The sequence below is a fragment of the Cuculus canorus genome, chromosome 5 (genome assembly GCF_017976375.1).
Source record: "Cuculus canorus isolate bCucCan1 chromosome 5, bCucCan1.pri, whole genome shotgun sequence".
Lineage (NCBI taxonomy): Eukaryota > Metazoa > Chordata > Aves > Cuculiformes > Cuculidae > Cuculus > Cuculus canorus.
In genome coordinates, this window is record NC_071405.1 from 30,253,411 (window position 1) to 30,278,539 (window position 25,129).

The window sequence follows — 25,129 nt, forward strand, 5'->3', positions numbered from 1 at the left end:
AGGTGCCAAAATCCTTCTCCCCTGGCTGCCCAGGGCCACCTCAGCCCAGCAGCTCACCCCGTTATCAAGACCCTGGTCTCACCTCCGTCTCCATCTGTAGGGTAAATAATTAACGTTGAACACTTGGAACATTTCTCCCCGGCCTCTTCCCTTCTTTTAAATGCCCTGACATAACGAAAGTGAAAACAGTGCCAGAGTCTTTTCTAGGAAGCAAACGGGTGAAAGTGCTGGAAATCTTTGGAAGGTAGGAACAGGCCTTTTTTCTCCTGCTTCCAACCACCCTTTTGCAGAAGGTAAAGGAGAATGGAGAGCGGCATCATGCCTGGAGGGAGCCCCTTAGCCAGAATGGGCGTGTGGGGTGATGCTCCAGTCAGCTGAGGTGGGTGAGCTCACCTGGACCTCAGCACTGCAGAGCTGGCCACCCACCACTGCATCTCCTTGGAATTTCCTGTGGCACGGAGGCACTCTCGACTTCTGTGGATTACACTTGCTTCATCTCAGCAGGCTGCAGAAAGGATCATTCAGTCAGTACCAAGGTATGTATCCCTTCTTCTCCCTTGACGATGGGGTCATATCTTATAGTCCTTCTGCCCTCCCTCCATCTCACAGCTCACCCCTTTGATTGCTGCTGTGGCTCTGCTCTGGCCAGTGATCCCCCTGCAGGATTCAAGCTGGGTACTTGGCCCCCTACCTACTGAAATCCCTGGAAAATGGGATGCCCTCCTCTCCTTCCACCCTCTGTATGGGCTGTGATGGGGTCAGCTCCTGAAAGAGGCAATGAATTCCCTGAATGGGGGTCTGACACAGGATCTCAGCCCCACTGCGCTAACAGTTCAGCAAAACCCCAGAAAGGCACAGTCCCTGCAGGTTATAACCTGCGAAATACCTCTGCACAAGGGAGTGAAAATTTGGCCCTACTCAGACTGAGAAAGGCTGAGGTGTATTTCCAGAGTCCAAACATGTCTGTTCACTATAACTGTATTTCAATCTCTGACTCTTGTGAGCTGGACGGACCTGAGGCAGGCAGTTCCTGGTGGCCTCAAACAATAGCTAATTCTAATCTGCTGTTTGTAAACTGTTTGCTGAGCTGCCTTGAGCCTGCTGTGGGGAAACGCAGCATTTTCCATCCTCAGAGCTCTACAGCACACAATGTCCCTGTGAGTGGGTTGGGTTAGTCAGTGACCTGGTGAGATGCCTTTGAAAGGGAGGGAAAGAAAGACAAAATCTCTCCTTCTGCCCCCTTCCCAAGCACCTGGGTCAGCCCTCAGCGTGGGCAGAGGGGAAACGAGCTGTCTGCAGCCAGGCAGGAGCTGAGCAAGTGCAGAGGGTGTGAATACAGCCCAGGAGAACGGACAGGAGCGCTTCTGTTGGTATCTGAAATCTCCTGCAGCGTCCCCTGCAGTTCATGCAGGGGCTTGTTTGGCCCTTGAGATACCCATTCTTAGCATGTCAGGATGCAGTGCTCTGAGGCAGGATGAGTGCTGAGAACCTTTACTGCATTGTACAGCCTCCTGCACTGTAACCATGACGATTCGAAGTGCAGATTTTGCCGTGAGTTTGGATGGAAGGGGCTAGACCAGAAGTCAACAACCTGCCACTGTGGACCACTCACCTCTGGGCCATCTTCCAGCAGTGGCAGATCAGGGCTCGAGCAGGGCAGAAGCAGCATGACCCAAAGTAGCCATAGCCACATCAGAAAGTGGCAACACCTCAGTGAGACTAGGGAAGCATTATCGTCCCTACATGGCTGGAAATACACCTAGAAGAATGGAAAGTAAAAACATAACTTTGTTACCAAACAAAATGGTATGTTTATGCAGTTTTCAGCACCTGTGTCATTTAGTGATTCCTTGGTACAGAGGAAATAGCTGACACCTGCCTGATATAAAGAGTTACATAGAGCCTTCCAGAGCTGAAAGCAGGACCGCTCCTGGTGTCTGTGGGTAGAGAGATCATTTCAGTAGCTATAGGGTAGAACAACTTGCTCTGTCCTTGGAAAGAGATGGGCCAGTTTTTCAGTTCAGCAACACAGCAATACTCTGTTATGAACCTCTCGTCTAATTCTGCTGTTTTGTGCATTCCAGCGATTAATGGCAACCAGTTTGGAAACCCCATCATTGAAAGGCAACAAGAGAAATAGAAATACGGAGTTAGACTCAAGTTGCATAACCTCAGAACAAACCTTTCCAACGAACAGAGTAGTGGAGGAAAAGATGGAGGTTGCTTCTGAACTGAGCAGGCGAAATTCGCACAGTGGGGGCAATGGGTTCTTTGAAAGAGGTGTTAAAACAATAATAAGCTTCCGGAAATCAAAACAAAGTCTGTACGGAGAGAAAGGAAAGGAAGGCACTGTTACTTGGAAAGGAATACGACTTTCTCTGCGATCCTCCAAGACCTGCGAGGAGGCCAAAACCACGATCTGTAATGGTGTGGACGAGATTAGTGAGAAGATAGCAGCAGAGCCCATTCAAGGAAAACCTCTTTCAGGTAAGAAGTGAAACCACCAGTGTAAATTGCCTGACAATATATATTAACGTTCAAGCAATTTACACTTTGCAAGTCTTGGACCCAACAGAGATGCTGAAGAGCCAGGCACCACACTACAGGGCAGAGGCAACTGTTACCCCTTGCACAGACTCATTAGGGTGTTACCTGGTAAGGGTGGGCTGGTCGCCACTGCTCCGTGGCCTCCACTACACTAGTTTAACCTTATCTACAACCTGCCTACAAACAACACATCAGCCGGCTGGCTCATATATCAGTGGATATATCACACATCATACGTAGCACTCACCAATATGCTGAGCCTAGTTTGGGAACTTTTGGTCTAACAGTGTCTAGTGGTTATTCCTACGCTATTGCCTACATTGCACTTTTGGACAATTTCTGCTCTTCAGCTGTCAGATTGATGGCCCCCAGAATGTAATCTGTAGGTTGCTGCAAGGTCTTGAAGGGGAAAAAAGATTGTTTAGATGTGATCTACTTTGGCAATTCCACCTTTGTTCCTAATCTCAGAGACTGCCTTGCAAAAGAACCTCTGCAGAGGCCTTTACTCTCTTACATTGGCTTTCAATATATTCTTCTCATGACAGCAGTGCTGCAAGTATGTTTTGTTTGGTTTCCCCAGGCTACTTATTCTCATGCATTTTGTAAGCATTATATAGTTAACTCTTAGTCGAATTATAATAAATAACTTCAGCATAGCTCTCGCCTTTCCCCAAGTTTGGGCAGACTGCAATGAATTTTATCTTGGTTTGAGCACAGTTTGAGCACTCCTCCACCTCCTCAAGGCAGAGGTACTACAACACATCCACCGGGAGATAGACTGAGGTGGGTTGACATTGCTTGACCTTTCCTCAGCCTAAATTTTTAGAAAGAAATCCTTGATCTACTGCATAGGATATCATGGGAATCAGATAGAAGGGAGGACATTACCTCACGTGCTCTGCTGTGCCTGGAATTCATTTACTGCTTTGCACTGACACATTGAGCGGTTGATAAGCTGCATCTGAGCCCATAAACTTTCCTAGTCCGTTCACAAAGGGTCATAGATGAGGAGAGACAAGAAATTTTACCATAGGCCCTTTTCATCTCCTGCAATAAACAAGCGGAGGAATTGCACAAACAAGGCCCATCCTGTGCACAATAACTCATGATTGGCCTTGACTAGAGCAGCTCTGTCAGAAACACTTCCCATTCTGAGATAAATGTCACAAGCGATGGAGATTCCACTATGTGCACCATTAAGCTGCATAATCATTAATTGCCTTTCAATTGTCTTCCTTCAACTACCAGCTGGTTGATCTTGTATTTCTAAACTAAAGATCCATTTAGCACCCAACATCACCTCCCTGAATAATTATCCTAGATAATGATTAAATGGTGTTTTCTCACTTTGATAAACAGAATAGAATGTATTCCTTCAGTCTCTTACTGCAAGGACTTGTGCAAACACAGGTTTTATATTAATTTGTCTAGAAGAGACTAAGTTAACTGGCATAATCTCCCTCCCTTCTGAGTGCAGAAGCAACTGTAGATCCATACAGGCACTCGGAGCTCAATGCCTTGTACGCTGCATCAATAGTTGGATTACTTGGTGTATTTCTGTCTTTACACAGATTTTCTTGCTCCACACAGGTTATTTGATGCATATGGTATAAAACCTGCGTGCAGACAAGACCAAGGGTATAAGTTATAGGCTATGAAATAGTCCTTCATGTGTTGAGTGCTTTCCAGTTTTCCTGTACCATTTTATACATCTATGTCCCAGAGGCCATGGCCACACATGTTTAAATAATACTCTTTTCCCTCTCCTCACTACTTGGAAAACTAGTGTCACTGGTGAGAGGTAGTGCTTGGCATTTGATTGTAGGTTTATATACAGGCGTGAACAGCCAGGTCATTCAACCCTGAACTACTCCAGGAGGGTGAAATTCACACACCTGGCATACTTTGGTGTTTTTCTGTTTCATCCCGCTGGGACCTTGGGATCACCATCGCAGAGACTCTCCTCTCTAGTCAAAGCATTATTGCAATTGCCAATAATTGCAGAGCTGAGAGGATGAGGTGTGTGGTCCTCCAGAAGTACCTCTTTTTGATTAAGAAAAGGATGAGGACCACAAACATTCACAGGACATCTCCTCAATGTCAGGAACAGGTAAGCAGCATCTTTCAGAGGCCATTTGCTTGGTAGGCACAGGCTGGAAAGGGTGGCCAGCCATGAACAGGCCATTGTCTGGCTTGCTACCTCAGTCCCTCCATCTCAAGAAGTCCTCATCATGCAAATCACCATCAACAACCTCTGCAATTTGTGTTAGCATTTTACTAAGTCTTTAGAAATTCAGGATCTAGTTTAACCATGGCATTAGTCGGGAAAGTGTCTTAGGAAAACTTGATAATGCACAAATTCAGGACAGGAGGAAAGACTAGGATTTGCTGAGGGTTACATCTGAACAGGCAATGTTCCCAAAAATTTAACAGGAGCATCCCCAAGCCAGTATCCCCCAGGACCTTAGTATCTTTGGAGGACATCCTAGTGAGTAGGCTGGGGTTAGACACAACTCTCTAGTGAGATGTCTGACCCAGGAGCTCACAGGGACCAAGAGGGTCATGTCCCACTATGCTCCATCTACCCATCCAGCTAGACCCTTGGGCACCCTCCTTGCCTTCTCAGGCAATGCGCTGAAATGCCCTTTCAGCCAGAGATACTGTGGCCGAAGCAGCAGCAGGGCTGTGCTGAGCACGCTGCTGTGCTGGGAAACAAGGGCATCCCCACTAAAGGAAATCTTGCAGGAAGGGTGCATCACAAACTGTTCCTGCTGCCAGTCCTACTTCAGCTCGACACTAGGAGAGGGGCAGAGCCAGACGTGGTTTTATGCAGCCTGAGACCCCGATGCCTCTCTATGCAGTCTCATTAACCATTGCTGGAGGATCTCCTGCAGGCCATAATCATTTTTTTTTGTATTTCCTACCTCTGAAACCAGCAGTTTAGAGATGTGGTTAAATTTGCGGTGAGTGCCTTTCCACTACTTTCCTCTCCTGTTTCAAATGGTCTCAGGGGTACTGCTGGGACCTGGTTATTCAGGCCCTGCAAGCCTCCCTGTGGGGCATCTTGTCCTCTTACAATCTGTCAATCTCCTAATGCCTGCTTTTTCCCAACCCGTTCCCCTCTTCTTTCTGCAGTCATGGAAATCAATGAACTTATACAGAAAAGGCAGCTTTTGGAAGCATTTGCAAGTATCAAGTACTTGGAAGATGAGACAATAGCTGAGCGAGATGCTGAGAAATACAAAGATAACCCCCAGGAGTTTGTGAGGAAATCCAGGGATGTGGATTTGCTTTATAACTCCATCACAAATGCAATCCAATCCATTGTGGTGGGAACACTGGAGCATCCCAGCGTAGAGGATACCATGCTGACCTCCCTGGTGACTTTAATCGCCCGTGAAGAAGCAGCTCATCCTAATACAGGCAATAATATTGGTCCTGGATTGGACTTGCTCGGCACACCCAGAAAGTGGAGGGAGGAGTGGAGGGAAGCTATCAAGGATAGTGCTAGAAAGAGAGTCCAGAGCATACCCATGACATCAAAGGAAGAAGAGAGTTCTTGGCTTGATCTCCACTTAGATGTCCTCCAGAAACACCTGAGGGAAGACTTACTGAAAATCAAGTTATCAGTAAAAAAGTGCTATCCAGAGGAGTACCAGGTGTGTGACGTGTATGTGGAGGCTTTTCACAAGGCTATTGCCTCACACTTGCAAGATCTCTCCCAGAGACTGCTGGACTTCAGTGAGCTCTACACCTTGCTCAACTGGGTGGCCAACACCTACCACAGGTAAGATACTGCACTTACCACACTGCTTCAGCAGGGGAGAGCACCAGGGCCTCAGGGTGCTTCAAAAGCACTGAGCTGTTTTCAGTTTCCTGAGTAAGCAAGAGAGACACAGTCAGTTCTACAGTAGAGCCAGATAGCTAATCTATTAATAGATGGGGACAAAGGTTTGTGGATAAAACACTTGCTGCTTTTCACAGATCTAAATTACCTTGTTTTCCCCTCCCTCTCCCACTTACTGTTCTTATATGCCAGGAAGCTCCTCCTTTGCGGCTCTGATAAACCTGCTCCCTTTCTGCAGATATTTCCCAAGGACCAGCAGCTGCTTGGTGACTTTTCCAGGCACAAGGAGGGACTTGTGGGGGAGCTCTAACTTCTTCCTGTTTAATTAAAACTATGATGCATTTGGAAACAGGCCATGTTACCTGCTGTGTTCAGGGGTCAGAGTCATCTTGAGGAGGTGCCAAGACATCGTCCTGTGGAATTAGCCACATTAAAATAAAGGCTCTGTATTGTACATGTCCACTAGTTGAATGGGTGGTCCATGGGTTTTAGGACCTCTTGAATCTCCCTGAAGTTCAGGGGTGACTAAAACACTCTAGAAGCTGCATAGACATATCAAGCACCATCCTCAGGGCATCCTGGGGTGGTGGGAGGAGTAAAGGCAGGAATTCTTCACAACAGTAAAATCTGTGCTGCTGGATGTGGCCTCCTTTTACAGCCAAAGGAGAAATATAAGACAGGCATCTGTTGAAGGTCCCTAAGAACTCCCAGACTAAAGCCCAGCAGAAACACACAGTGAGGTGGGAAGGAGCAGAGAGGCAACATCCACAGGACACGGGTCTACTTACAAGAACAGCCATGTCAAATTAAAATTGTGTCTGATCCATTAGCTTGCCTTCAGGAATGGCCTGAACTAGATGCCCAAGGATAGGACAAACACAAACCAATTAACAACCCTCAAACAAACAAACAAACAAACAAAAAGCGAATGGAGGCAGGAGTACCAACACAGAATCAAATAGCTAGCAAAATTTAATAGGGAGGGGCAGTGGTAGAACAGGGCAAGCACCAGCGACACCCGCCCAGAGCACTTCTAGCTTGGGGTGTCTTTTGGCTCAAGGACACTTGGACCACAGATGGTCATTGTTTTGAACAGCCCTTGACAGTTTCATTCTGTGAACTCAGCCAGTTGCTCCTAAAACCCCCGTTTACAGTGTGCTGACCATGATGACATGTGTGCAACTCCCTCAGCATCATGACACTGGCAGCACTGCTATGGCGATGACACTCCCACAGATTGCTCCTGTCCCTCAGTTGTCCCTGATGATCTCATCTGGAGGTAAATTCCTGCATGTCCCCAGCGCCTGGCAACTATACTGCACAAGAGTTTTGCAGAAAAGAGGGGAAGAAACAAGCTTTGGCATCCAGATTCCACACCAAAGAAAAGCATCCCAAATATATTTCTCTAACTTGTTGTGTAAGAGCTGATTGAGAGATTGCAGCAGTTTTGGGCACTGCTTGCAGTCACTTTGCTGAGTTGGGATGTTTCTATTTGATTTTCCCATTCTAAAAGAACTTCATTCCTGCTTATAACCTATCCCAAAAAGAAGAAATTAGTTGACTCAAACTCGTTATTGATGCTACAATTCGAACAAATGGACAAAAAGAAAGAGAGGGAAATAAGCTCCTCTGGTATACATTTGAGCCAGTCCTTTCAGTGATGGTGCAGAGTTTGTAGTTAGATCTGTAGCGCCCTTTTAAATGAACAGCAGACTCCTGCAACATCTGGGGTGTGGAATGCTCCACATATGCAGAGGTGCCTCTATGGGAAATCTGAACCATGACTGCAGGAACATTGATTCCAGGGCACTATCAGCAGGCTGATTCTTTTTCTGCTGAGCAGTCACTCTGCACCAGTCTGACTTTGTACAGTACAATCCTCACTTGGATCCAAACCTAATCGTGTGCTCAGCGCTGGTTTGGCAATGGGAACCCTTTTCAGTCGTCAAACAGACTGTGTGTAGGACAATGAAGTTGTGTTCCTTGAGAACCAGCTGATTCCTTGCAACTTATTCAAATGCCTGAATATTTTCTTCTTTCCCTTCTCCACCTTCCTCACTCTGAAAGATGCAGTACCTCCTTAGTCCATGGCAGATTTCAGGGGTAGCACATTTGATTGTACAGGCTAATAACAGGTTTCTCACCCTGGAAGGAGAAACACAAGCACTCCCTCTCTTACCCTGCCTCCCAACTAATAAGCTGGCCTAATTACATGGCAATCCAGAGGAAAGTGAGGGGCAAAGTGTCAGCTGAGTGTATTTTGGAGTCAGACTTAGCAGCTGCACATCTGCCCACCACATTCATTCTATGGAGGAACTGTGGTGCTGCCATGGCCCATGCCCCAGGTATGGGACTGCTTCCAGAAGCTGCCCTGTGCAGGACCCGCCTTGCCACCTCCCCTTGCTAGGGATAGCGCACAGGGAGAAATAACAGGCTGTCATAAGCCGTGAAGTGACACTGGAGATGAGCCAGGGAGATCAGCTAACTCCAAAGCAGCACGCTGCTACAGGAATTACCGTGAAAGGCATTTCGCAGGCTTGTAGTCAAATGAATCAGCTTCAGGTTGTTTATTTTAAAAAAGTAAATTCTCATAGCACTTTTCATGTCCAAACAACTCAGAAGTCTCATGATTTCTAAGGTGGGCTGGAACCTTAGATCATTTTGATTCTGAATAATTAGGATTTTGAATAGTGAGGAAAGATTTTCTTGTTAAATCTTGAAAATAAGCATTGCAATTTAAGCCTTAAGTATATTTCTCACGGCTTAATAATTATGTAGCTCATGCCACATGAATATTCCATCAGTTTACTCACACTCTGAGGCAACATAATTTGTTCATTTGAATCTTTCCAGTGAACTCTTTCTGGGTCACCCTGATCTCAAACCAGAAGTTAAAACAGAAAACCTGTCTCTGCTGTTAACACCAGATGACTGGGATAAACTGAAAAACAACTACGTCATTTCTGCAAAGGTGAGAGTTTCAACCTTATTCCCATATGTCCCCAGGGAGAGTATAGAAGCCCTCAGGCTCCCAGATAGAGGGCTCAGGTGGCTGCCTCATGGTTTGTAGCTCCACCAGGTGATGAGTCTTCTCAGCACCATGCAGAATGGCATTTAATGAGAAGCAAAAAATTCGTGACCACCAATTCTGGGACTGAAGTAGGCCATGAACTTGAACCTGGATGATCACAGAGCCAAATGGGTTGTACCAGACCCCATACATGGCAGAGGCTCATGGCAGAGGTCAGAGCTGGGATTCATCAGCTTGAATGCATGGTCAAGTTAGGTGTAAAGGCATTTTAACTGCTACTTGCATGACATGTGAGCTCCTCCAGCACTTCTGAGTTTTGCTGTAGACAGACAACTTTGGGCATGACCCCAACAGAGGACCTCCCCATGGTTCAGCTCCTCCTAGGAAGCCCTTTCTGCAGCTCTCTGCTGCCCTTGGCTGTGACCCTGTGCAAGAATACATGCTTTTCTGGCTCTTTGCTGGGCTCAGACATTTTCTTGCAAACCAATTCTGAAACAGGGCACTGTTCAAGGTGAGCTCAAGGTACCTAGCTGAATAAAATCAGTGTTGCTCCATCATGCTGGTGAAGGATCATTTTGTTTCACTGGCAACAAGATTGATTTATCAGCCTGGACTGAACAGTGCTGCAACTTACTCGAGCGGCTGTACTGCCAGAAAGGAACAGTTTGATCTTTAATCCTCCACACACTGGAGGACTTTGTGATCAAGCAGTCAAAAAGCTGACACAATATTTCTCTGCCAGAAGAACAATTGTCCCTTGATTTGTGAGTACCTTGCCCCCACATAGCACAGTTCCTGCTTTTTTGCAAGATCCTGTGTAGATTAATGGGGTCTGGACCAAGGTCTTCGATTCTTACCTTTCTGCACTGCACGCATGAGCCTTACACACATGCCGACAGAGCAAAACGCTGTGAGCCATTTTACTAATGCTTGCTTCATTATTCTAAGCTGTGTGTTTCCTTCCTACATTTAACATTTAGGAGAAAATCAAAAGCTATTTTGGAAATATCCTGAGACTGGAGGTCACGGAGAAGTGGCAGAAAGAAGTTCATCCAGAAGTGAAGGAAAATCTCTACCACTCCTCTCTCTCCTTTGATATTCAAACGGTATTTAATTAGCTGGGGCAAAGTGTGGGGGGCTCTATGGCTCTAGGGAAACTGGATTGTTGCATTCTGGGGTGGAGGTACCGCCTCCTGTGATAATTTATGTTAGTCACGCACTACCAGAATACATTAAAGCAGAAAATGCCATTTATTACAACTTTTAGCTCTCCTGCTTGCCTTCTAGCTGCAAATTAAACCTGCTGTCAATTGTGTCAGCAACATAATAGGCAACTGATTTTAAAGTCCTTAAATCTCTTTGATTAGAAAGATGAAAGAGAAAGAGAAAGGGGGGGGGGAAAGCAGAAAGAAAAGTTGTTTTAGAAAAACCCCTTGGCTGAAAGAGTGACTTTGTCCTGGGGCTGCTGCAGCCATGGAAAGGCTGTAGGCAGTGACAGCCACTCCAATTTAAACAGTACAAGAAACAAAAGCTCCTACTCACTTTAGGGTAATAATTCCAGGAGGGGTATGGATTCATTCTTCTCACTCGAAAGGTTGAGTCATTTCAATTAAATAATACCAAAAAGAAGAGAAGGAGAGAGAAAGAAAGAAAGAAAATCAAAGAGTTTTCCTGTTGCAGTGACTCTTTTTCCTTAGAGGAATATTGCACATTGTGTGACCACAGGGAAGGCAGGTCTGAATTGAATTAGCAGATGAGTAGAATGTCTCAGGAAGCACCAGAAGAGAACTGCAGCCTGCCGCACCCCAGAGAGGGAGCTGGGTTTATGGGAATGGGAATTAGGGAGAAGCCCCAGTGCAAGCAAGATTTTAGGGTGATGCCTGACCTTCTGTGCAGCCCTGTTATCACTCCTTGGCTTGCAGAGCCCCCCAGGGATGGTGCTTAAAGCCACCCTTAGCAGGACAACAGGGGGACAGCTCAATTCCCTTTGGATATTGTGTTGGGGACTGAACCCTCCCGCAAATCCCTCAAAAAGAGGAGGACAGCACAAGGGTGATTTGGGGCCTCAGTCATCACCATGTCTAACTCACATTCAGATGAATGAGTATGTCACAAATCAGCTTGTGCCTCTTGGCCCATTCTAGATTATTATTTTTAAAACTGCCAGAGAATAATGAAAATTGCCTGGCAACGAGTCATCTGTTTTCCCCTCTGGTAGGCGAGTCATTTTTGTTAACCAAAGCTGCATGAGATCCTTGTGAAGGATGTTTAGCCCGTGCTTATCACATTCACCAGAGTCTTTTCATGCCCTTTTCTAGATCATTGGGGAGTATATGAAGATATCTGGAGTGATCAGCAGAAGCCTGGAAAAGAAAATGCTTGAGCTGAGCATGGTAGAGCTGCATGAATTCATACCAAGGTCATTACTGCTCTGAGAAGCACATTCCTTCCAAATGAGTCCTACATTGGTAAAAAAGCAGGGAAAAAGTCCATGCACTGGGCCAGATGCTGGCACTGAGCAGGCATGAGCCTGTTCCTGCGAGAATTAGAGGTCACAATGAGCCCAGTAATTAGCAAGCTGCAAAACAACTTGGAAGGAGTCATAAACAGACCCAGATGGGACATTTGCAAGTTCCAGAATCTGAGGTCAGAGCTCCAGGAAGGAGCTGCTGGCTGGAAAGAGATGGGACCACTGCAGTCCCATCAGTCTGGGACATCTGTGGCATTGGATGCTGGTTGCTTGCAGCTGCAGCCAAGAGCAAGCAGCAGTTATGGAGGCCCAGCCACAGAGCCTGCTTGCCCAAAACATCATCTAGGTGTCCTGGATGAGTACTCCTGAGATCATTTTCACCTGCATCCCATAGCTATGGACATAGAAATGGCCAATGGGACCTTCTCTATTACAGCTGGGAAAGACATATAGCTAAGCTTCCTTCTGAGTCTTTTTAAAATTCGTCCCATGTCCAAATTATGCAGGAGCCTGTCCCTTTGCTGAAATAATGTTTTCCTGCTTGGTAGTCCACAAGTTATGGCCTCAGATCGTATCTCCCACGACATGATTTGGAGATGCTCCAGGGAAGGTTTTGGCTTGCAGAGGGTCATGGCACGGCAAGGTGCTGTCCCTTCCCATCAACGTGGCTGTATTTCAGGGGGTCACAGCTGCTTACCAGAGCCACAGTCCACAGAAAGGAAAAAGGCCATTCGGCATTATTCGACTCCCAGTGAGACTAAAAATAATTTCACGTTTAACCTTTGAAGTTTCCCATCTCTGGCAGGCACTGAGTGGGACAGTGCCATAGACATTTTGCAGGAGTAAGGGTGGGAAGCCCGAGTGCTGCTTTCACAGATCGTGAACCCAGGGCACAGCAGGTGTCCAAAGTGTGCTAAAGGCAATGCTTTCCTTTCTAACCCCTCATCTCTAATAGCCCAGCGATCTGCACTTGTTTTCAATACCCTGAGTGAGCAGGGTAGTTCAAAACAGTTATTTGACTTTGAAATCTGCCCAGGTTTTTGAGGAGAAATGTAGTACTGATGTTCCATTCTTTTTTTCTTCTTCCCCCCCCTTTTCTCTTTTTCTTCATTTTTCCTCTTATCTCTTCTTTTTTCTTTGTTCTCTTCTTTCCTTTTCTTTTTGTTTAAACAAAATTGTTGTAAAATGCAAGCCAGGGCAGCAAAGGCTTCCAGATGAAAAGGTCACTGAAATGTAAGCTTTTTCCTAAACACACCCTGAGGCCAGCCCAAGCAGCTTCCTTTACCTTGACAAAGAATGAGACCACCAGGCAAAGCCTGCCTGAGCACGCAGCCTCCTGCCAGCAGTGCAAACCTGGCTGCAAAACAGCTGTCAAAACGGTAAAAGCTGTGCTACAAAGAAAAAAGCTACCTAACACACCACACTGAGGTTACAGGGGGGAAAATGTAGGTGTGCTGCCCTGTTGCTATTCTCCTTCTGTTGTAAAATCAGCCCTGAGGTAAATCCCTTCCTTGTGTGCTTAGGAGACCAAATGTTGTATCGTCCCAAAAGCCAGAGAAACAAAGGACCAGACTGATAAACCTGAGTACCATGGCTGCAACTAATCCCTCAGCATGAAGAAAAGTCAGAGATTTGGCATGCTGAGATCTCTGGCATCTCTCCAAAAGTGCTGTGTACCAGCTCGGGCAAGCGCACCCTGTAATTATCTGCCATCTATTCCTCTCCAATGCACACGCATGTTATTACAACTGTAGAAAACATGTCCCCATATAGAAGGGTTGGGTTGGGCCAGCCATCAGTGTCTCCTAACACTGCAGTGTACACGGAAGATGAGCCATCCTCCATGTCCCCACTCTTAGCATTGCTTGTGTGTCTTCTCCTGCAGGTTTGGAGAGGAGTTTGTGGCTTGGAGCACTGCCCAGGACAGCTCCATCTTTGCACCCTATTTTGCTGCCTACATCAACAGCTTCTACGACCTGGTGTAAGTCTGCTCCCCCTGAGCTGAGCTGCCACATTGCTGGGATCTGGGAGGGTGGCAGCATCCAGAAAGGAAAGACCAAGTTCTCCTGGAGCGCCCAGTAGGGTGCTGAACCTTCAACCCTTCCTTACCTCATAGGGGGAATGTTCCCCAAGAGATGCAGTAAAAAGTCACTTCACTGAGTCGAAAGGGTGAAAAGACAGAATTGGGGATGGATCTGGTGTGGGAATGGACGTGCTTGCACAAAAGCTTTGAACTAATTTTTACCCCATCTTTTTCAGCCTCAGAAAAGGTTGGGTTTTTTTTGTTCTGGAGGTTAGCAGAATAAACCAAGCTACACAGTTTGATAGCTGCTTTTGGTGATGGGCTGGAAGAAACTCTATGAAAGCACTCAACCTGCAAATAAACCCCTGCCACAGCTGCTGGCAGGAGGAACTTCTAGAGCTTTGCATGTGTTAATTAGTTATTTGAAGCCATGCATTGAAAAGGCTTCTGATAAACAGGTATGCCCACCAGCCCTGACTACAAAAGTAGTTTCAGGAGAGGGGCACTCCCCACATAAGTAGGACGGTGCCAGCTACTGTGTGTCCCAGGGACTGGTCCATCAGCCCAGTGCCGTGTCACATGGTGACCCTGCACTTCCCACCCTATATCCGCCTGTACAGCTGGTCCAGCGCTCCAATGCCAGTGCCGTAGGAAACTGGGGCTGTTCACAGGGCATCTACCCCAAGGGCATGATCTGCAGTGACACAGGGACACAGCCCACTGAGGCCCTGGGGCTCTTCAGCATCTGAGGGTCATTCCTGTCATACAGATGTTGTACTTCAGAGGCCAACCCAGACAGCTGACACACAGCTAACATCAGGGATCTGGCCACTGGGAAGCCTGGGTTGCCTCCAGCTCTTGCCACCGCATTGCTGCCCGGCACTGCCTGCAGCAGGGATGCTATATGCCAAATATTATTCAGTGGATGCAGAGTATTTCATGTTACAGTGTCTCACAGGAGCTGACAGCTCCAGCCGCAGTGAGCACTACAAGTCTCTAGATGGCACGGTCTCTCCAGCGATGCTAACCACGTGGAGGAGATGGCTTTCCCTCCTCCTGCCCCTGTGGAATATTGCTTCCTCCTTCCCTGCAGGGGACTGGAGAGATGGTGAGGGGAGAAGCCAGACACAGAAAGGGAGTTGGCAGAGATTTAAATGCTGGATTTGCTCCGCTGGGTTTATTTCTGCATTGAGGTAAATATTTGTCATTCTGGGGTCACGAGTTGCTGAGCAGAGGTAGGTGCCCTGGTGCACGATTTTGTGGATGCTGGATGTGTTCAGGTGTTTAGCAGGAGTTATGGACATGAGCCACAGCCTGGGGTGAAAGGGATGCTGCTCCTGGACAGCCTCAGAGATCTAAACTAGCTATCAGGCAGTGACAGGAACCCGCCACACTTTCTGACCAGGGAAGCCCTAGACCACTACCATTTTGGTGGTGCTGCCTCGGTTCCCCCCAGGGTAGGGATGGAAAGTGAGAAGAAAGTCAGGAGCGTCCAGTGCCCCAAAGCCCACACATATTTATTTCATTAACCTCTCAGAAGTTGTTTTTTCTTCCTTGTTAGCATGAAACCTTGCAGAAGTACGCACTGTCCGCTGGAAACTCCACAGGTTTCCACAGTTCACTGTCCCAGTGATACTCATATATGCTCCATGGAGTGAGTCAGTTGGGCTCTGGGGGATGCAGGATCAACAGCTTTCCCTTCTCTGGGCCCTTGGTGCTCTCTCAGGTACCTGCAGATCATTTAGCAAAAGCGTTGCTCAAGTGAAAAAATAACCAGACTGCGCAATTGCTCCGTACTGGTTGAATCGTCCCACCTGATGAGGAAATAGGTAGTTTTTTAAGCACAGTTACTCAGTTGTGATTAATTTTCATCATGTAGGATCGTGTAAAAAGACTCACTATTTAGATCGATTGTTTCCAAAAGGAAGTATGAGGTACACAAATTTATTTCAAAATAATGCTCAAGATGTCCATCTGGCCAAAATGCTTAGGGAAGTGTAAGAGTTTACATTTCAATATGAAACCACTGGTGGTATCTCTCTCTTTCTCTAGGTCAGGGTTAGAAAAAGCATTTAAAGTCAACACTGATGAACTACAGAAGATTTTGGCAGCTCTGACAAGGAACTTCACAAATATATTTTTAAACAAATTAAGAACAAAAGCACAGGTAAGAGGATCTTGCCAGCGTTATTCTTTAAATGTAAGGGGTATGTGCAAGAGCACTGCAGAAGCTGAGGTCCATTTCCCTTTCCCTGTATCACCAACTAGACCTCATTTTGCAATGCATGACATTATGGTCCCTCTGAAATGCATTGTGCCTAACATTGGTACAAATCATCCTTTAATCACTTTAACCTAAAGTGCTAACTTCCAGCATCCTCAGAGTTTTCACTATGAGCAATGTTATATTTGTCAAGCTATTTATTTTAGTGCAATGGCAACCAAAGGAAAAGGGGGTGTAGTGGCTTCTAGCATCTTGGGCAAAGCAGTGTGTTTGGGGAAACCTCACCTGTAGTGAAGCACTGAGGAAGTCAGCCAGGCAACACCAATGGAACATTTTTTCCTTCGATCAAAACATTTGTATTTTTCAGGACTTCGATTTTCTCTTACCTATTCATAGATCTGCCATCATGGTCCGTTATCAACTTTTTTCAGACAGAACAGAATTCATTCTGGTAGAGGTGATTTTTCCAGGCTGTTTCCATGGTGAAGAAAGACTGATTCTTTCAGCCTGAGGATAATAAATTTGTGGTACTGGCTGACAAAGTTCTGGTACCAGCTTAAATTCTGTTAAGAGGCCTAAGAGGCAATGTGCTGCTATGCAGTTTGTGCTTCCCATGTGCTGTAGATGGGGTCTTTCTGCTCTCAGTTTGACTGGGGTCCACTAGCTATACCTGGTATAATGTGAGAGATGGGGGAAATTAAGCCTTTGGTGCCACTCTTTTTCACTCATCCTCATTCACTTTCTAAATCACTGAGCATAACCTTCAGAAATCAAGAGAGTCACGCAACTGCTCCAATCGAAGCCAAGGTTGCCTGGCCAAGGGGACTTTCCAGTGACTGCAGAGCTTGGCTCAAAGGCTAAGGGGCAGGCAAGGAAGGAATCAAGCCAAGGCATTGAGCAAGAGAGACAAAATGCCGTGAGAACTGAGAGTGGCTGAGGCAAAGCATTTCTAAACACCCCTCCAGCAGGCTGGGAGCTCAGCAGGAGGACACAAGTAGGGGAAAAAAATTGGGAAGGATATTGCCAGGAATCTAAAGACTGAGATCCTGAGGGCTAACAGAAGTTCAAAGGGGATGTGCCATAGAAGGGATATTTTGAATATGGCCCTTAGGGGAGTCTCTTCCAGGTGCCATCAGAAGCTTTTAGCAGATATTGCTGTGTTTCTATTACATGTGGAGGCACATTATCTCTAGGGACCTGGCAAGGGAACTAACCTACTGGAGAGACTTGGTCAGAGCACCCCGTACCCAGGGCAGATGGGAAACGAGGGCATCACTCCTATGTCATCACTGACCACTGGGCATCAAGTTTGGGATGCTTCCGGTTGCTATTCCTCCACCACCACATCAGAACAATGAGCAGAAGGAAAACCCCAGTGAGATCTGAATTCCCTGGTGTGGAGAGAGAAACACAGCCGCCCCTGTGCTCCTGGTTCCTAACTCCTGATGTGTGTTCACACACAGCAGATGCGCCATCAGCACTCTGTGCTTTCTGTTCAAGCTCCCCCGAGCAGGCAAGCAGCTGTGTGCCTTCAGCTAGTCTGAATATTACTGGTGCCATCAGTGAGTTGGTCTTTTTTTTCAGCCCCTCCTTAAGAAAATCCTGACCAAGGACTGGATTTTGGCGACGGAAAGGCCAGACTCACTGGCGTTAGCAGTCTCACAGTTCTCCAAGCACCTGCAGCACATGAGGGATCCTATGGGGCAGGTAGGCATCTGGTCTCACATCCAGGCACAGTGATGCTGTGGGTTCCCACTGTCATTTGCAGGTTGTGGGTTGGACTCCTCTATAGCTGCGGCAGCTGTTTATAAATGTGGGAACTACTGAGGTCAGGGAGTTCAGGTATTTTTTACTTCCATATAAGAATAAGCAACAACTTTCCTTTCTGCTTAAAACACAGTTTAAATACAGGAACTGATTTCTTTAAAGAGGAACAAAAAGGTTCAGTGAACCTTGCCACTGAACATTGTAGTTCCACATGTTGCAGTTTTATATATTCCTTTCACATCTGTGCAGTTGTGAAATAACTGGGTTATCATTGTAACTGACAACAACTCAATGTTTGAAATCTGCAAGCACCATCAATACCTATTTTTAAAACAACCCTAAATATCCCCTTTCAGCTACCAAGGAGCCAAACTGCCAACACAAAATCATGGGCTATTTTAAGATGAGGAGTATTTCCATGGCATTGGACAGGTACAGTTGGAATTGATGATCTCAAAGGTCTTTTCCAACCTAATGATTCTAGGATTCTATTCCCCTGGGCACTGCCACTGCTCTGTGCTGGAGCAAGAGTCTGTGAGCCACTGGTTCCCTTCAGCATGGCTGGCCTGAGCAGCATTTGTGTATCATCTTCTGGGTGTCCTTGCCTGATGCTAAAGAACTCAGGGTTTTCTCTGCCCTCTCTCGCTGCTGTGGCCTTGCATAGGAACTACAGAAAAAAAAAATATGAAGTTTTCTTTTTTTTAATCAGGAGCTTCTGCGTGATATTCATAAGTACATGGTGAAGCAATACATCATGCAGGTCATCAAAACCAGACGGCAAATGAATGGGGAGACACGTCAGCAAGTGAGTGAAAAGATGAACCAGGAAGCCAAAATCCTTAATAATACACTCATTGATCAGGTATGTGATTTCCTTCCTGGCATTCCCTAGCTGGCCCATTCCCAGAAGTGCAATATCCCTGCGTGGGATGGGGACGCAAGCCTGAAAAAATTTGATAGTGCTTAAAAGAGTGAAAGCAAGGTGGTTACTGCAGGTTCGTGATATGGACTTCCAGCCCAGTGGCTACTCTGCAGTAGTGACTTGTGTGTGCTCAGTTGGTGGCTCTCCAATTGCAGCATCTGGTATTGAAACACACCCCCCCAATGCACAGGCACTTTGCACAGAGTGGCTCGTGTTCTGTAGGATCCCACTCATCCCATGGCAACTTCTTCCTGGGCCTGTTCCCTTGGGCCATGGGATGCACCTTGTCTCCAAACTCTGCCCTAGGTGCAGGTCATGGAGATGAGTCCATTGAGAAGGTTCACCCAGGCACATGGTCTGCTTGGGTGATGAGGAGCAAATTGTGGCTGCAGTTTTTTGTGATTAGGCAACATCAGTCAGGGATTTTCAGGGAAGTCAATGTTGAATTCATTGGATTTTGCAGAAAGTCAGGTGTCTGGGGCACTAAATCCCACTGGGACAGACTCCTCTCAGAGATGAGGCACACAAAACTTATTAGACCATAGGAGGTGAAGTCTCTGGCATCCGCTGCTGTGCCAGACCACAGTCATAATGCCCTGTCCAGGGTCCAGCTCGCTGGGGTGCTTGTGAGCATCGGGGAGTGCAGAGTCAGGTCTCAGCAGAGTTCCCAGAGATGCCTTGCCATTGCCACCCAGCACCCCACTGAGCCCCTGGCTGCACCATCCTGCCCAAGGGCAGCCTGTCCTGCCTGCACCAGTACTTTCTTACACCAGTGAAAACAATCAGCTGTCATGCTCTGTGCTGCAGGTAAAAAGCATTTTGCAGGTGCTCAACTCCTCTGACATCCTCGTATATCCTTGTTCTCAGGGCTCTGACTCCGACTGGCTGCTTCCTGCCATACATCACATTGCCAACATTATTGGGGAGAAGAAAAAAGACAAGATCAAGGAGTATGTCAAGGACCTGTGTCAAGATTACCCAGATATCAGGTACATGAATCAGCAGTCACCAAAACTGCTGGGCTCCAACCCAAACAGCATGAGCTCACCCCATGCCTTCCTTAAGCTCTTCAGCTTCTCTTCTCTGCTGTTAGCCACATGTTAGTGGTCAAGGTGCCAACAACAGGGGGAATATCACTTTATTTTTCTTTCTTTATGGCAGCATCCTTTCTCTTTTTTTTTCCTTGTCTGTTGGATCTTATAATGTACACAAGTTACTTTAAAAGCCCTTATAGACCAGACCGGAATGGAACGGAATGGAACGGAATAGAATAGAATAGAATAGAATAGAATAGAATAGAATAGAATAGAATAGAATAGAATAGAATAGAATAGAATAGAATGAGTTGAATTGAATTTTTTGGTTGGAAAGGAACACTTCAGGGCTGACAAAAAGTTAAAGCGTGTTATTAAGGGCATTGTCCAAATGCCTTTTAAACACTGACAAGCTGGGTGCATCTACCACCTCTCTAGGAAGCATGTTCCAGTGTGTGACCACCTTCTTGGTAAATAAATGATTAATTAAGTCTAAACCTCCCTTGACACAGCTTTGAGCTATTCCCATGTGCCCTATCATTGGATGACATTTTATTGCTCCAAATGAATCTTGTTTCTCTGTAAAGCTCCAGGTAACTTTTCAGCGCATGACCAGTATTAGCCCAGTTGGCCAATTTGCAGGCTCCAGCTTTGGAGCAAATAGTTTCTCCCCTGTTCTCATACTCAGACTTTAAAGTGCAGTAGACATTGACACAGTTCATCTGCTGTTTCTGAAAGGGCCTCAACACAACCACTATATTTTGGAACAGACTACAAATTCTTTCTTTTGTACATTCCATTTGCTGTTCCAAAGCAGCATCTGCAAAATTTAAGGCTACTGGAAAAGTAAACAAACAAAGTGATGAGCAGCTGCATATCAGAAGTTACCTCCTCTTCTATAGCTCTTCTAACAAACAGTGAGAAGGAGTATCAGTGGCACAGCTTGCAAAAGATTCCATTGCAAAAGAGTAATTTCAGAAAAAGACCAAAGGTCTTCGCACTGTGTTACAAAGTTCCTGCTGTCTAACATTTATACAATCAAAATAAACTATAAATTTAATTAATTGCTCAGAACACTGAAATGGACCCTCAAATATTCAGAAAAAAAATTACATTAAGTATATTTTCCTCTCCGCAAAACTGAGGTTCCAAATTTTTCGCAAGCATATATAATTTGAGTGATTCAGGTATGCTTTAGTTTGGGCTTGTCTGTATGGGAAAATTCAAGACACAGACATCAAAGAGAATAATTGTTCCTGAGTAATTTGCTGGGTGAACACATCTATCTTAAAAAAAACACAAAAACCACAAACCAACAAACAAAGAAAAAAAACAAAACCAAAACCACCTTAATCCCAGTGGCCAGACTAAGATGACAAAGGAGGCAATGCCTGTTCTGGGAAGGATGTCAGAAGTAAATGATGGCAAGTCAGCTATCTGAAAATAATTTTCCAAGCAGAAAAGCCATTTACAAGGCTATGATTTGTGATACTTTTTCATCAGTAGCCTTAGACTAAAGCCAGGTTTTAAGGCTCGTCCTCTTGGTTGATCTATTTCCTGACTTTCCATTATTGAATAATATTATTTTTCACAATTAAGTTTGGAAAACGAGGCGGAAACTCCTGGACCTCCATTGCTTCCTGTTCATGTCTCTGTTAATTCTTCCCCTGAGCTCTCAGAGACATTACTGAAATTGTATATATCAAGATTACTGGAACCAGGGTATGTTTCCAAGTTGGCTTTCCTATCTGTAATCTAATTAGTGCCTGTCAGCTTCCTAAATATTAGCACTTCCATTACTCAACTCAAAATAATCATTAAGTAAAAGGTCTGCAGCCTCTCAGGCAAACTTGCAAAAGAAGTCATGTGTGTAAGGAGATGGAGGAGGAAATTCCCGAAGCACCAGCAGCAACAGACTGTCCACCAGCACAGGGGTTGGGAGCTGATGCTTGCTGGCTCTGAGGGCTGCAGACTCCCATCTTGGTGGCTCCTTCCACATTCCCTAGTGCTTTGCTATAGCCTCGTTCTGTCTCCAGAGTGGTTGTTGCTTTCTTATCTCTGGCTTGGTTTTGCTTGCCAGAACTGAGCAAGGTCTTGTTTGGCTTCTGCAGGAAGGAGCACATCCAGGCGATCCTCACGCTCCGGGGGCTAGGGCGCACCAGGAGAGCAGCAATTCTTCAGCAAGGTTACTGGGTGCTGGACAGCCCCGATAGCAGGGAAGGCAACACACTCTTCGCTGACATAGATGCCCCTGTGATCATCAGCTGCTTCTAAAACACAAATAAACCAGCATCCTCCCTCTTCCTACGCCACCTCTATGGCATGACCCCAAATCTGCCACCATACCTTGCTCCTCTGCAAACACAACTGACTGCTGTGGGAAAGTCATTTTCGGAACTTGATACCATGAATTCAGAAAACAAAGGCAACGACTGTGCCAAGACACTGACCTCCAGCAAGAGCCCTTGAGCAGCAACTCCAGTCCAGACGTCATGTCCACCCTGCACTCAAAATACAGATTTTATTGCCTGGAGGCTGCTCTGTTGTTTAGTCCAAGACTGAATCTCTACTCAGAGAACAGGAGAAAACCAAATGCAGTTCACTCAGAGCTATATTAAGGCTTTGACTGTGTTGCATAATTATACAGCAGGAGAGCAAGAGCCTCCTTCATTAGTGTCGCTGAGCAACCACGAGGGCAGAGCTTCAGCAGGGATGTGGTAGTGCACAAGTCTTATTTCCTTCCTGGTGAACCTGATGGCATCACACAAGGACATCGTGACCTGATGCCACAGACCACTGCCTGGGTGGGGAGGAAAACCTTGGAGGGTAACCAAACCCCACAGCCAGGATATGCAGTGCACAGACCTCTCTGGACTCCAGGATGGGCACTGTGGCCCTTGTCCCTTCTTATGTTCCAGTAGATTTTCCTCACTCATGGGCCACCTTGCAAAATTCACACTGGACTGAAGATCTTTCATGTCATCACACTCTCTCAGTGCAGGCAGAAATGCCGCGAACAGAGATGCTGTGGGGAAGGAGGCTCCAAGTCCTCCTTGCTCCGGGAAAAAGGGTCACCATGCCCCTAGTCCATTTTCTTGTATGTTCAAACATATTTTAACAAATCTGGTAAAATCTGACTGCAGTATGCTAATGTGGGCAGACATAGTGCTGTGGATTAGATCCTTATCTGGTGCAAAAAAGCATGACCCCATTGATTGTCATGAAACATCACTGGTTTAACTCTGAGGAATCCAAAGCTTTACATCCAGCATCTGCAGGGAAGACTAAAAGAAACATGAAGCAGCCTGCAGACACACAAATCTAATTGTATTTAATCCAATTTATCCTTTAGGTTGCACTCTGCAGGAATGAATCCAAGACTCTGTACAGAGACATGTTTACTATCTATCAGTTAATGTGATATATATGGACATGGTATAGCCTTGAACACAGATTGCACCTTCACAATCATCATATGAAAAATTTTGTAAGGTAGGCTTGCTATCTACACAGTCAAGATGAGGGATTTTCTAACGATGGCTTTGAAAAATAGGGTATAAATTGAGACTTTGAGGCCGGAAGTATTGGGAGAAATGTTCTGCCCTGCATCATTCTTCAATACAGCTCATGACAATTCCTGCAAAACCTCATCTTGGTGACTCTCTATATTTGCTATTCAGAAGGAGAAGTAAAATATCATCTGCATCTCCCATTAGGTGTGCAGAGATCAGGAACACCTTGGAGCTCCCCTTCCCTGTCCTGGTGCAAGGAGGTAGCCCTGAATTACACCCCTCCATGGGTGTGTGAGCTACATCCTCCAGCCCAGGAGAGGGGCAGGATATCAGCACTGAGAGATTTACATTTATGTCAAAAGCATTGACTGAGTTGCAGAAATGAAATGGGAGATTTCAACTTTGGCATCCTCAGTCTGAGATACCTAAGACTGGATTTTCAGAGAAGCACAGGATTTGAGGCACACAACAAAGCCAGTGGGAGTTTTGGCGCATTAAAAATTTCCCTCTGCCTGTTAGCATTTTTTAACCAACCACCTCACGCAAGATGTCTCTGGCACAGGAGTTTTCCCAAGTGCATTAAATGTATACTTGGTTTTCAGTCTTATTATTTTACTGGCAATCTCTCCACAAAGCAGCTGCCTTTCCTCAGACTCTGGCTGATTGGCCCTGGGATTAGATAAGTCTTCCGTTTTCTAATAAAAGCAAGTTGCTACCCTGAAGTCAAGGAGGAAAGCTGGGCACAATGACCCACCTTTTGTGACAGGCTCTCTTGGGACACTCAAATCCTGCAGCCTGGTATCCTGTGAGCTGGCAGCAGGAGCACAGCTTACTTCCTCTGGGAGCTGCTGTGCTTCTGCTGCTTGCTTTGGAGCAAACCACAAACCAGTTTAAGGTTAAACCTATTAGAGAGAGACTACAGTTCAGTCTCCAACCTGTCCCAGTAGCCATGAAAGTGGAGAGGGAGATCCAGGGCAGGGAAGCAGGGTTGCCCCCTCAGTCAGGGCTGCAAGAGCAGCTGCCAGAGACACTGGAGCAAGGAGAGAGGAAAGGCTAGGAAAGGCTATACACTCCAAAATGAGCTGCTTCTCCAGCTGTCTTCTGTGAGACATCCAGTGTTGATTAGGACCACATTTTACATTCCAATAAAAGAGAAAACAAGGCCTCCCAGAGCTTTTATTGTGAAATATGTTGCTCTTGTAGGAAAATGCCAAGGATCTCACTTATTACCCTGTTAACTACCCCGGTTTGCTGTTACCCTATGGTTTCCACCATTACTCCTATTCCTTTCCTCACACAGAGTTACGTTCCCCACCAGGAGACACAGCTCTCTCTTACCCTGGACGTTCCAAGCTACCAAGTGCAGATATATCCTCTGATGAACAAGATTTCTCAAAAGTATCCAAGCAGCTGGAAAAGCCAAATTCTCTCCAGATTTAGCTTCTCAGAGGTGAATGCTGAGTTTAGGGGGAGAAGCGGTGAGGGGAAGATCTGGCACAGCTCACAGCACTGTGTGGGTGGTGACAGATTTTTTTTTTTCTTTTGTTTCAGAGGTCTCTGCTGTTTCACAATACTGTTTGTTTCTGGTTTGGGGTGAAAAGTAGTGCTTCCAGTACTCTCTGTCCAAGGGAACTGCGTCTGCTGCCAGGGTGGACTATGGGCTGGGGTTTGCCTTGTGTGACCAGCCTTCAGGTACCGTAGTTTAAGCAATTTCACTTGGTGAAATTGTCTTTTCCTGGGAGCAAACTACCG

The 25,129-nt window shown here is 46.1% G+C and overlaps 1 protein-coding gene and 1 long non-coding RNA gene across 3 annotated transcripts; one reads left to right on the plus strand and one right to left on the minus strand.

Annotated features, from left to right (window-relative positions):
• Positions 1 to 393: 393 nt before the first annotated feature.
• On the minus strand, positions 394 to 24,856 carry LOC128852368 (uncharacterized). 2 transcript variants are annotated; one of them, XR_008450166.1, is made up of 4 exons: positions 24,716 to 24,856; positions 6,353 to 6,423; positions 1,613 to 1,759; positions 394 to 505 (listed from the first exon to the last, which is right to left on the minus strand). It is a non-coding gene; the product is annotated as an uncharacterized LOC128852368 (long non-coding RNA). The 2 variants fall into 2 exon arrangements; XR_008450167.1 differs by lacking the exon at positions 24,716 to 24,856 and adding an exon at positions 6,571 to 6,671.
• On the plus strand, positions 401 to 24,716 carry EXOC3L4 (exocyst complex component 3 like 4). Its single transcript, XM_054068763.1, has 12 exons — positions 401 to 536; positions 2,085 to 2,487; positions 5,683 to 6,334; positions 9,248 to 9,365; positions 10,406 to 10,531; positions 11,744 to 11,844; positions 13,781 to 13,876; positions 15,971 to 16,085; positions 17,727 to 17,849; positions 18,619 to 18,771; positions 19,699 to 19,820; positions 21,977 to 24,716. The coding sequence occupies exons 2-12, from the start codon at positions 2,091 to 2,093 to the stop codon at positions 22,137 to 22,139; spliced, it is 2,166 nt and encodes a 721-aa protein (XP_053924738.1). The 5' UTR covers positions 401 to 536; positions 2,085 to 2,090; the 3' UTR covers positions 22,140 to 24,716.
• Positions 24,857 to 25,129: the final 273 nt, after the last annotated feature.